Source organism: Oncorhynchus gorbuscha, linkage group LG03 (genome assembly GCF_021184085.1).
Source record: "Oncorhynchus gorbuscha isolate QuinsamMale2020 ecotype Even-year linkage group LG03, OgorEven_v1.0, whole genome shotgun sequence".
Taxonomy (NCBI): domain Eukaryota; kingdom Metazoa; phylum Chordata; class Actinopteri; order Salmoniformes; family Salmonidae; genus Oncorhynchus; species Oncorhynchus gorbuscha.
In genome coordinates, this window is record NC_060175.1 from 83,823,895 (window position 1) to 83,836,880 (window position 12,986).

The 12,986-nt window shown below is 45.9% G+C and overlaps 1 protein-coding gene across 6 annotated transcripts in view; it reads left to right on the plus strand.

Moving 5' to 3' along the window:
- Positions 1–12,986, plus strand: part of LOC124032077 (histone deacetylase 7-like) — a 75,119-nt gene that overhangs the window by 39,893 nt on the left and 22,240 nt on the right. For all 6 annotated transcript variants that reach the window (XM_046344147.1, XM_046344141.1, XM_046344143.1 and 3 more), the window contains 3 exons: positions 9,015–9,196; positions 9,481–9,568; positions 11,001–11,121. In XM_046344147.1, coding sequence (XP_046200103.1) covers positions 9,050–9,196; positions 9,481–9,568; positions 11,001–11,121 — 356 coding nt within the window. In that variant the 5' untranslated portion in view covers positions 9,015–9,049. The remainder of the gene's footprint in view (positions 1–9,014; positions 9,197–9,480; positions 9,569–11,000; positions 11,122–12,986) is intronic.

A 12,986-nucleotide genomic window follows, 5' to 3' on the forward strand; every position in this document is an offset into this window, starting at 1 on the left:
GAATGTAGACCAGAGGATACAGTGGTGATAGAGTGTGGTAGACAATGGTTATATCCCTGACTGTCACCACTGACAGTTCTATAGACTGCCTTCAATACTTTAGTGTGTATAGAGTGACAAGACTTATCTACAAACCCTAAGAACCTGTGCACACTAACACTCACACTCAGACACACATACTCAGACACTGGAGGGGCACCTTTGCATTAAATGGGCGATCTGCAGTTGCTACATCCATTTTTGAACTAATTCATATGTACCCATTTATTCTTGAAGGATATACAGTGCCTTGCGAAAGTATTCGGCCCCCTTGAACTTTGCGACCTTTGGCCACATTTCAGGCTTCAAACATAAAGATATAAAACTGTATTTTTTTTGTGAGGAATCAACAACAAGTGGGACACAATCATGAAGTGGAACGACATTTATTGGATATTTCAAACTTTTTTAACAAATCAAAAACTGAAACATTGGACGCACCTCAAAACCATAGGGAGGGTCCGGGTGGGCGTCTGTCCATGGTGGCGGTTCCGGCTCGGGACGTGGACCCCGCTCCATTAAAGTCATAGTTCCTCCCCTTCGCGTCCTGGGATAATCCACCGTAGCCGCCGACCATGGCCTAATAGTCCTGAGACTGAGGGCAGCTCGAGACTGAGGGGCAGCCCGGAACTGAGGGGAAGCCCAGTACTGAGATGAAGCTCAGGTAGGTAGCCGGCTCCGGTAGATCCTGGCTGGCGGATCTGGAAGATTCTGGTTGACTAGCAGATCTGGAAGATTCTGGTTGACTGGCAGATCTGGAAGAGACTGGTTGACTGGAAGATCTGGAAGAATCTGGTTGACTGGCAGATCTAGAAGATCATGGCTGACTGGCGGATCTAGCTGCTCTATGCAGACTGACAGCTCTGGCTGCTCCATGCAGACTGACAGCTCCTTGCAGACTGACAGCTCTGGCTGCTTCATGCAGACTGACAGCTCTGGCTGCTTCATACAGACTGACAACTCTGACTGCTCCATGCAGGCTGGCAGCACCTTGCAGACTGGAAGCTCCTTGCAGACTAGCAGCTCCTTGCAGACTGGCAGCTCTGGCTGCTTCATGCAGACTGACAGCTCTGACTGCTCCATGCAGGCTGGCAGCACCTTGCAGACTGGCAGCTCCTTGCAGACTAGCAGCTCCTTGCAGACTGGCAGCTCTGGCTGCTTCATGCAGACTGACAGCTCTGACTGCTCCATGCAGGCTGACAGCACCCTGCAGACTGGCAGCTCCTTGCAGACTGACAGCTCTTTGCAGACTGGCAGCTCTTTGCAGACTGACAGCTCTGGCTGCTTCATGCAGACTGACAGCTCTGGCTGCTTCATGCAGACTGACAGCTCAGGCTGCTTCATGCAGACTGACAGCTCAGGCTGCTCCGAACAGGCAGGAGGCTCCGGCAGCGCTGTAGAGGAGGAAGGCTCTGATAGCGCTGAACAGACAGGAGACTCCAGCAGCGCTGTAGAGGAGGAAGGCTCTGATAGTGCTGAACAGGCGGGAGACTCCGACAGCACAGGAGAGGCGAGGCACACTGTAGGCCTGATGTGTGGTGCTGGCACTGGTGGTACTGGGCCGAGGACACGCACAGGAAGCCTGGTGCGGGGAGCTGCTACCGGAGGACTGGTGTGTGAAGGTGGCACATGATGGACTGGACCGTGAAGGTATACTGGAGAGCCTGAGAGCAGGACTGGCACAGGACGTGCAAGGCTAGGTAGGTACACAGGAGGCCTAGTGCGTGAGGCTGGCACATTTTTCACCAGCCGACTAACACGCACCTCAGGACGAGTATGGGGCGCTGACCCAGGTGCCATTAAATCCCCGACACGCTCCGTCGGACGAATATCGTACCTATAGCACCATACTAGCAACTCCCTCATTACTCTCTCCTCCACTTTCCCCATTAACTCCTTCACAGTCCCTGCTTCGCTCACCTCTAACACCGGCTCTGGTTCTGGTCTCCTCCTTGGCTCCTCACGATAAACAAGGAGAGTTGGCTCTGGATAGACCGGACCATGCAGGCGCACTGGAGCTCTTGAGCACCGAGCCTGCCCAACCTTACCCGGTTGAATACTCTCAGTCGCCCTGCCAGTGCGGCGAGGTGGAATAGTGGGTGAACCGGAGACACCGAGTGCAAGGCTGGTGCCATGTAACCCGGCCCAAGGAGACACACTGGGGACCAGATGCGTAGAGCCGGCTGTCGATCTAGCCCGGCTGATACGCGGAGCTGAAATATACCGCACCGGGCTATGCACCCGCACTGGAAACACCGCGCGCTCCATAGCATAACACGGTGCCTGCCCGGTCTCTCTAGCAAGCACAGGGAGTTTAAGCACAGGGAGTAAGCACAGGGAGTTTGCGCAGGTCTCCTACCTGGCATAGCCATACTCCCTGTAAGCCCCCTCCCAATAATTTTTTGGGGCTGCTTTTCGGGCTTCCATCCACGTCGCCGTGCTGCCTCCTCATACCAGCGCCTCTCCGCTTTAGCCGCCTCTAGTTCCTCCTTGGGGCGGCGATATTCACCAGGCTGAGCCCAGGGTCCTTTTCCATCCAGTTCTTCCTCCCATGTCCAATTCTCCAAGTGGTGCAGCCTCTCCCACTGCAGCTGCTTCTGTTGCCTCTCCTTTGGCTCCTGCCTGTTAACACGCTGCTCGGTCCGTGTGTGGTGGGTGATTCTGTAACACGTTCTTCGTTTTTTGAAAGAAAGTCGGACCGAAATGCAGCGTGGTGGTTACTCATGTCTTTAATGAATGAATCGCGGTACATGAAATAACTGATATAAGTACAAAACAACAAAACGGAACGTGAAACCTAATACAGCCTATCTGGTGAAACTACACAGAGACAGGAACAATCACCCACGAAATACAAAGCGAAACCCAGGCTACCTAAATACGGTTCCCAATCAGAGACAACGAGAATCACCTGACTCTGATTGAGAACCGCCTCAGGCAGCCAAGCCCATACAACACCCCTACTCAGCCGCAATCCCAATAACCACAAAACCCCAATACGAAATACAACAAAACAAACCCATGTCACACCCTGGCCTGACCAAACAATCAATGAAAACACAAAACACTAAGACCAAGGCATGACAATTAGTGATATGTACCCATTGATTCTTGAAGGATATAACTCATTAATGATATGTACCCATTGATTCTTGAAGGATATAACTCATTATTGATATGTACCCATTGATTCTTGAAGGATATAACTCATTAATGATATGTACTCATTGATTCTTGAAGGATATAACTCATTAATGATATGTACCCATTGATTCTTGAAGGATATAACTCATTAATGATATGTACCCATTGATTCTTGAAGGATATAACTCATTAATGATATGTACCCATTGATTCTTGAAAGATATAACTCATTAATGATATGTACCCATTGATTCTTGAAGGATATAACTTATTAATGATATGTACCCATTGATTCTTGAAAGATATAACTTATTAATAAGTGTGGTGCTGTAAAGAGCAAACCATCTTACCACACCCTTCCAGAACCCCAGCTGGGCTCTATTAGCCTCCTAACTGGGAAGGTTCTGGAAGGGCGTGGTAAGACGGTTTGCCCTTTACAGCACCACAATGCCTCATGAGTTAGTTCAACTGTCATACTCCATCAGAACCCAAAATATAAGCTTGTTTTATTCCAATAGTTGTAAACAAAGTCAATGTAAACAAACACCGTATAGCCGCAACATATTTTTGATATCATGGATGGACAGTTCCTTTTTGTTGTTGCTTTTTACAGTAGCAGTGGTTCACTTTGTTATCGTTTCAACTGTGAATATCTTCAGCAATGTTACTTTTTAAAAACTGCATACACATTATGCTCAGACATATCCAAGCCTTTTTTCCTTGGAGGATGTTGTTTGTGCTACATATCCTCTCGGCCGATGGATCAGGACCTCTGATGAGGGGGACAAACAAAAGTAACCATTGAAATTAGCAGCAAAGCCTGAAAGAAGTGTTCCTCCCACCCCAAAATAGATGTGGAATCCATGCCAATTAGAGACTCCATTCCAGTCAGGGTCATCAAGAGGAGGAGGGGGAGGGAGAGTGGGAGGAGGGGGAGGTGTCTGACCAAAGTGGAGCAGATGTCACTTGGTCAACACTTCCTGTTTTGTTGGCCTTTTTATTTTGAGACGGCTAATTTGGAGGGCCAGCCAGTCGCTGAGTCTTTGGCTCTATGTGTGGAGTTGGGCCTGAGATTTACACTGAGTCTTTGGCACTATGTGTGGAGTATATGTACTTACTCAGTTTCTTTCCCTGGATGTGTGTACTTACTCAGTTTCTTTCCCTGGATGTGTGTACTTACTCAGTTTCTTTCCCTGGATGTGTGTACTTACTCAGTTTCTTTCCCTGGATGTGTGTACTTACTCAGTTTCTTTCCCTGGATGTGTGTACTTACTCAGTTTCTTTCCCTGGATGTGTGTACTTACTCCAGGTTTGTACTACAGTTATGATAGTGTACAAATCATTTATTAATTCAAAAATGAACATGTCAACTCATGAGTGGTGATAGAGGTAAAGTGGTTCAAGTTACAGAAATACTTTCTCTTTCTTTCTCAATCAGTCGTTCTGTGTTCTGCCTAATAATCTTGAGGGATAGAGGTTCCTGTACACACTGGTCATAGTGGTAGAACCGATCTAGGGCGAAGAACGATAGAGTTCTGGGAAGGAGATGAGGAGGAGAGACTGATTGTTCAGTGTCCAGTGGGACTCATCCTAGCCCTGAACCGGGCTTCAACAGACACATCTGATCTTCATCATCACACCATGACTTGTTGGCTCTGAGGAACAGTTTTTCCATCCGCCAGTTTCTGATTTCAGACACTCATTGTCAAGACGCACAGTTGACCTGTGAGCAGGGCTGACCGTATTACCACCACACCGGCAGTCATGTATCACTAACATTGAGTGGCTGCTGCCAGCATACTGACTCAAATCTCTAGCCACTTTAATAATTAAAAATGGGATGTAATAAATGTATCACTAGCCTCTTTAAACAATGCCACTTTATATCATGTTTACATACCCTACATTACTCATCTCATATGTCTATACTGCACTCTATACCATCTACTGCATCTTGCCGTTCGGCCATCGATCATCCATATACTTCTATATGATTTCCTTTACACTTGTGTGTATAAGGTAGTTGTGAAATTGTTAGTTAGATTACTTGTTAGATATTACTGCACTGTCGGAACTAGACGCACAAGCATTTCACTACACTCGTATTAACATCTGCTAACCATGTGTATGTGACAAATAAAATTAGAAAATAGAAAACCCTTTTGCAATTATGTTCGCACAGCTGAGAACTCTCTTCACTGTTGATGTTGAGACAGGTGTTTTGCGGGTACTATTTAATGAAGCTGTCAGTTGAGGACTTGTGATGCTTCTGTTTTTCTCAAACTAGACCCTCTAATGTATTTATCCACTTGCTCAGTTGTGCACAGTTTTCAGCTGTACTAACATAATTACAAAAGGGTTTTCTAATGATCAATTAGCTTTTTAAAATGATAAACTGGATTAGCTAACACAATGTGCCATTGGAACACGGGAGTGAAGGTTGCTGATAATGGGCCTCTGTACGCCTATGTAGATATTCCATTACAAATCTGCCGTTTCCAGCTACAATAGTCATTTACCACATTAACAATGTCTACACTGGGGCGGCAGGGTGGGGCGGCAGGGTAGCCTAGTGGTTAGAGCGTTGGACTAGTAACCGAAAGGTTGCAAGTTCGAATCCCCGAGCTGACAAGGTACAAATCTGTCGTTCTGCCCCTGAACACTGTTCCTAGGCCGTCATTGAAAATAAGAATTTGTTCTTAACTGACTTGCCTAGTAAAATAAAGGTAAAATAAAATAAAATACACATTTCTGATCAATATGATGTTATTTTAATGGACAAAACCTTTGTTTTTCTTTCAAAAACCAAGGACATTTGTAAGTGACCCCTAGCCTAGTGGTTAGAGCGTTGGACTAGTAACTGAAAGGTTGCAAGTTCGAATCCCCGAGCTGACAAGGTACAAATCTGTCGTTCTGCCCCTGAACACTGTTCCTAGGCCGTCATTGAAAATAAGAATTTGTTCTTAACTGACTTGCCTAATAAAATAAAGGTAAAATAAAATAAAATACACATTTCTGATCAATATGATGTTATTTTAATGGACAAAACCTTTGTTTTTTCTTTCAAAAACCAAGGACATTTGTAAGTGACCCCTAGCTTGTGAACGGTAGCGTATCTCTTGATTTCCAAGGCATTTTAAGGTTGGTATCATTCTAAAGTTTCTAGCTTATTGGACCTGTTTGAAATGATCACTTTTATGCTCGACACAGACAATCCACCTGCACACCTGCTCTGGAATGGGGCAAATTGCCTTTCTATTTTATTCAGCTCAGTTCAATTCTATGTTTCTTACTATAAAATCATACAAGATAGAGGCAAGGGACTTGTATATTTTCTGCTAAAGGAACATCCCTACAGCCTTCGGCATTGAGCATTGACAGATAACATACAGTAGACCAACTCATATTCTGTTCTTCTGAAATACATTTGATTCATAATGTTTCTTTAGACCCGGCTAAACTAAATAATGGATTTATTGTGATGGTGTGTATTCAATTGATTTATTAGACTTTTAAAAACAAAACATTTATTTGTTCCAAAGGCACACATCAGTGGCCTGGAGATGCTAAACGTGTTTATGTTAATTAACGGTCAATTACCGTGAGAGAGGCAATCATTTGCATGACAATAACCAGATGACAATGTCATGACGGCCACAGCCGTACCTGTGGGAGGGTCAGACAAACAGGGTCTCTTTCTCACAGCACCCACACACTCACCCCCTTTCCCAGTAGGATCCATGACTGTGGAAACTAAAGGCAAGTCTTAAGTGCCTTTCCTGTGAGAAACAAAATAGTTGTGTAGGTAAATGTGGTCCTTCTCTTTGTGTGTTCTAAATATAGTTGGCAGTGGGAGAGAGATGGAAACACGAATGACCCTGGTGTTTTCTGCTGATGAGTGGCCTCCTCTGTTTCCTTGTATGAGTCGCTGCTGTTACGTTCCTGGAATAATCCATGTGTTCTTCCGACTCCCGAATCTCACACTATTCGCTATATAGTACACTACTTTTGACTAGGGCCCATAGGGCTGTGGTCAAAAGTAGTGCACTATATAGCGAATAGGGTGCCATTTGAACGCATCCACAGAGCCTGTTGACTCCTCGTCAAGAAGGATTTAAATCATTCCAAATATTGATGGCGTTCATGCAGCCCCTGCCAAGTCCTTCTCTTCCTCCACTCCAGCCTCCTAATATGGAGGCCCTAAACCCAGGGCTGTGTCAGAACATGTTAGGGCACAGGTGTTACAGCTGCGTTTACACGCAAACAACAACTGGACGTTGACAGACAAAAATGTCTGTCAGAATGGTCCCCCCCCCACCACATTCTTACACAGAAACACAATACGGCGTTAGCACTCACGCAAACACACACACACACACACACACACACACACACACACACACACACACACACACACACACACACACACACACACACACACACACACACACACACACACACACACACACACACACACACACACACACACACCTCATCAGCTCGTTTTCATTCGTACAATAGGGTTGTGAAAAGCACATTTTTCATTCTACTGATAAACACAGTGTTTTATTCTTTGTTCATTAGCAGTGGGGAGGGATTGATGTAGTCTAACAGTAATAGTCTAGTGAACAATGGACTGTTTGTTTAATGACATAGTATACGTTGATGCTGTGCACTGTGAGGGCCTGTAAACAGCCCTTTGATTTCCATGGACGTCCGAACTAAAGCAAGAGTTACATCCTCCGTTTTCCCCATTCAGGGGTTGAGAGCACACGGCTGGCTATAGCGGTGTGTATGAAGGAGGCTTTCCTCCTCAAACACAGTGCGCACTACACTAAACACTAATGCTGAGAATTGCCAGGGACCTCACGAAACGATATTATCACAATGCTTAGGTGGCGATTACAATATATAGTGCTATTCTCACAATTCAACAGCAGTGTTAATGGAATCTACGGTCTCTCGCCCTCAGTCACGACACACAACCTCTTTAACCCAGCTGTGAGGTGAAGTTCTGATGCCTGCAGATCTTTACATGAGACAGACACACTGTGTTTATACAGTATTTTCCTCTTTCCCCTTTTTTTACTGGTGCTGCTCATGATTTGGACACAAGTCAAGTCAACTTTCATGAGTGACATGTACATCATTTGACCTGTCATGTAGTTATAAATTCTACCCAAGACTGGCTGGGAAATGTCATGTAGTTATAAACTCTCTACCCAAGACTGGCTGGGAAATGTCATGTAGTTATAAACTCTCTACCCAAGACTGGCTGGGAAATGTCATGTAGTTATAAACTCTCTACCCAAGACTGGCTGGGAAATGTCATGTAGTTATAAACTCTCTACCCAAGACTGGCTGGGAAATGTCATGTCAAGTCTTTGTGTTTCATTTTTTGGTGTGTGTGTGTGTGTGTGTGTGTGTGTGTGTGTGTGTGTGGGGTGGGTGGGTGGGTGGGTGGGTGGGTGGGTGTGGGTGTGTGTGGGTGGGTGTGTGGGTGTGGGTGTGGGTGTGTGCACGTGTCAGTACTGTGTAGGAAGACATGCATCTCTTTCCCAAACCCTTCCTGGATCCTGTTGAACGTGGTGAGGCATCTTCCCACTGACAGAGCAGCATGCAAAGCCATAAACATCTGCCATTTATGTCAATGAAGAATGTAGAGTTAGGAGAGGAGTGTAGCCCAGTGGAGGAATATTGAGCCCTGGGAGTTAAGTGCTACTGCTGTACTGTAAGAATACACTTGATCTGAAGTCCAGAGGTTGGTAGTAAGGAATTGATTTTCTGAGAAACTCTACACCCTCCCTCCCTCCCTCCCCTCCCACTATCAGAGTCCTCGGTGTCGGCGCCCCTGGGGTCAGTCCCCATGGACCTGCGTGTGACGGAGCGTGTGATGCGGCCGGGTTCGGACACAGCCCTGCTGACCCCCCTGCACCCTCCGCTGCTCCTCAGCCCCTTCTCCCCCCAGCCCTGCACCCCTTTCTCGCAGCAGCAGCTGCACCAGCACATACGGGTACGTTCTGTATGGCTATGCCCAGTCCCCGCACAGTCCCAGCACACAGCCCCCAAACACTCACACACTGCCAATCCATGCATTTCATTACATGTACTGTATTTAATGTTTAAAACCTGTAATGTTTACATTTGTGCAAATCATATTAGTAATGACTTTCATGCTCCATTCGAGCTCATTTGTTCCCAGTCTTTTTGTCAACCATATGTCACACATTCCCAGTTCAGAGGGGCACTTTTTCCTGTTTCCACACATACTTTACTGAGTGTCTCATTGTATTTCAGTTCAACATGGAACAACGGAGACGTGAGCAGGAGCAGGAGAAACAGCAAGAGCTGCAGCAGCTGTGGCACAAGGACAAGAGCCAACAGAGTGAGTTTCACTGTGTGTGTGTTTAGTTGTACTATCATTGTGGGGACCAGAAGTCCTCACAAAGACTGTAAAACAAGGGACAATTCGGACAAGTGTGGACATTTCACTGGTCCCCACAAGGATAAAGGCTATTTTAGGCAGATTTACAGTTAGGGTTAGTGGTTAAGGGTAGGTTAGGTTAGGTGTAGGAAAAATTACATTTTGAATGGGAATCAATTGTTCGGTCACCACAAGGATAGAAAAACATACATGATTGTGTGTGTGTGTGTGCTTGTACACTGTACACTGTAGTATTGTTGCCCTGATTTGAAAATGTTCTGCACAATCTGGTGTAAAGAGATAGATCCATCAATGTCACTTTCACAAGATAAACATCCTGCACACACACACACACACACACACACACACACACACACACACACACACACACACACACACACACACACACACACACACACACACACACACACACACACACACACACACACACACACACACACACACACACACACACACACACACTGCAAATGTACATTTTCACCCCAACTAACTTCAGAATGCCTTGTGCTGAAGAAAACATGTAGACCCACCCATTTGAGAGGCCTTTTCCCAGCAAACTGAGTCATCATCAATTGCACCTATACAAAAATAATACCAAATCTCTTACAACAAGCAGAGGAAAACAGTAATGTTGTGCTGTCTTTGTGTGGCCATAAATACGTTTGTGTGGTATCTGAGCATTCCTCCAGTCAGACAGTATCTGGTAGGGCCCTGGAGGGGAGGGGAGAGGATGAGCTGATTAATGATGTTTTGACCTCTGCCCTGGTGGGTCCCAAACTTGGTTCTCTGTGAGTGGCTGTCAATGGACCATTGTGGCTCTGAGCTACTTATCTCTGTGTTTTGTGGGCTGGAGCTGAGGCATGCTAGACATCACGTGTTACCTGGTCCTCACACAGAGCCCACTGTTCCCGTTGCCTTACACACACACACACACACACACACACACACACACACACACACACACACACACACACACACACACACACACACACACACACACACACACACACACACACACACACACACACACACACACACACACACTGGGAAGGTCAAGTCCATCTGTGGATAGAGGGAGAGACTGATAGAGGGCCATTCCCATTGTTTATTTGTATTTGTTTATTTCACCCTTATTTCACCAGGTAGGCCAGTTGAGAACAATATAGCAATTAAACACTGGAATGATAGATGTGTAGAAGATGAATGTGCAAGTAGAGATACTGGGGTGCAAAGGAGCAAGATAAATAATTAAATACTACATGGGGATGAGGTAGTTGTGACAGGAGTGTCATACTGTATATAGTCTATCTTCAGTTACCAATCCCTGCAGAGTGATTGGTCTGATGGTCTCTATATCTGTGTTGATTGACAGGTGCTGTGGCCAGTTCCCTGGTGAAGCAGAAACTCCAGGAGGTGATTCTGAAGAAGCAAAAACAACAAGCCCTGGGAAGAACCAGCTCCAACCCTCTCAGTGGTCCCCCTGTGGGCTACAGGTGAGAACTCTTTACACCTTCAGTAGCATGTGGGCTACAGGTGAGAACTCTTTACACCTTCAGTAGCATGTGGGCTACAGGTGAGAACTCTTTACACCTTCAGTAGCATGTGGGCTACAGGTGAGAACTCTTTACACCTTCAGTAGCATGTGGGCTACAGGTGAGAACTCTTTACACCTTCAGTAGCATGTGGGCTACAGGTGAGAACTCTTTACACCTTCAGTAGCATGTGGGCTACAGGTGAGAACTCTTTACACCTTCAGTAGCATGAGGACTACAGGTGAGAACTCTTTACACCTTCAGTAGCATGTGGGCTACAGGTGAGAACTCTTTATACCTTCAGTAGCATGTGGACTACAGGTGAGAACTCTTTACACCTTCAGTAGCATGTGGGCTACAGGTGAGAACTCTTTATACCTTCAGTAGCATGTGGGCTACAGGTGAGAACTCTTTACACCTTCAGTAGCATGTGGGCTACAGGTGAGAACTCTTTAAACCTTCAGTAGCATGTGGGCTACAGGTGAGAACTCTTTACACCTTCAGTAGCATGTGGACTACAGGTGAGAACTCTTTACACCTTCAGTAGCATGTGGGCTACAGGTGAGAACTCTTTATACCTTCAGTAGCATGTGGGCTACAGGTGAGAACTCTTTACACCTTCAGTAGTATGTGGGCTACAGGTGAGAACTCTTTATACCTTCAGTAGCATGTGGGCTACAGGTGAGAACTCTTTATACCTTCAGTAGCATGTGGACTACAGGTGAGAACTCTTTACACCTTCAGTAGCATGTGGGCTACAGGTGAGAACTCTTTAAACCTTCAGTAGCATGTGGGCTACATGTAAGAACTCTTTACACCTTCAGTAGCATGTGGGCTACAGGTGAGAACTCTTTATACCTTCAGTAGCATGTGGGCTACAGGTGAGAACTCTTTATACCTTCAGTAGCATGTGGGCTACAGGTGAGAACTCTTTATACCTTCAGTAGCATGTGGGCTACAGGTGAGAACTCTTTACACCTTCAGAAGCATGTGGGCTACAGGTGAGAACTCTTTATACCTTCAGTAGCATGTGGGCTACAGGTGAGAACTCTTTAGACCTTCAGTAGCATGTGGGCTACAGGTGAGAACTCTTTATACCTTCAGTAGCATGTGGGTTACAGGTGAGAACTCTTTACACCTTCAGAAGCATGTGGGCTACAGGTGAGAACTCTTTACACCTTCAGTAGCATGTGGGCTACAGGTGAGAACTCTTTACACCTTCAGTAGCATGTGGGCTACAGGTGAGAACTCTTTATACCTTCAGTAGCATGTGGGCTACAGGTGAGAACTCTTTACACCTTCAGAAGCATGTGGGCTACAGGTGAGAACTCTTTATACCTTCAGTAGCATGTGGGCTACAGGTGAGAACTCTTTACACCTTCAGTAGCATGTGGGCTACAGGTGAGAACTCTTTACACCTTCAGTAGCATGAGGACTACAGGTGAGAACTCTTTACACCTTCAGTAGCATGTGGGCTACAGGTGAGAACTCTTTATACCTTCAGTAGCATGTGGACTACAGGTGAGAACTCTTTACACCTTCAGTAGCATGTGGGCTACAGGTGAGAACTCTTTACACCTTCAGTAGCATGAGGACTACAGGTGAGAACTCTTTACACCTTCAGTAGCATGTGGGCTACAGGTGAGAACTCTTTATACCTTCAGTAGCATGTGGGCTACAGGTGAGAACTCTTTACACCTTCAGTAGCATGTGGGCTACAGGTGAGAACTCTTTATACCTTCAGTAGCATGTGGGCTACAGGTGAGAACTCTTTACACCTTCAGTAGCATGTGGGCTACAGGTGAGAACTCTTTACACCTTCAGTA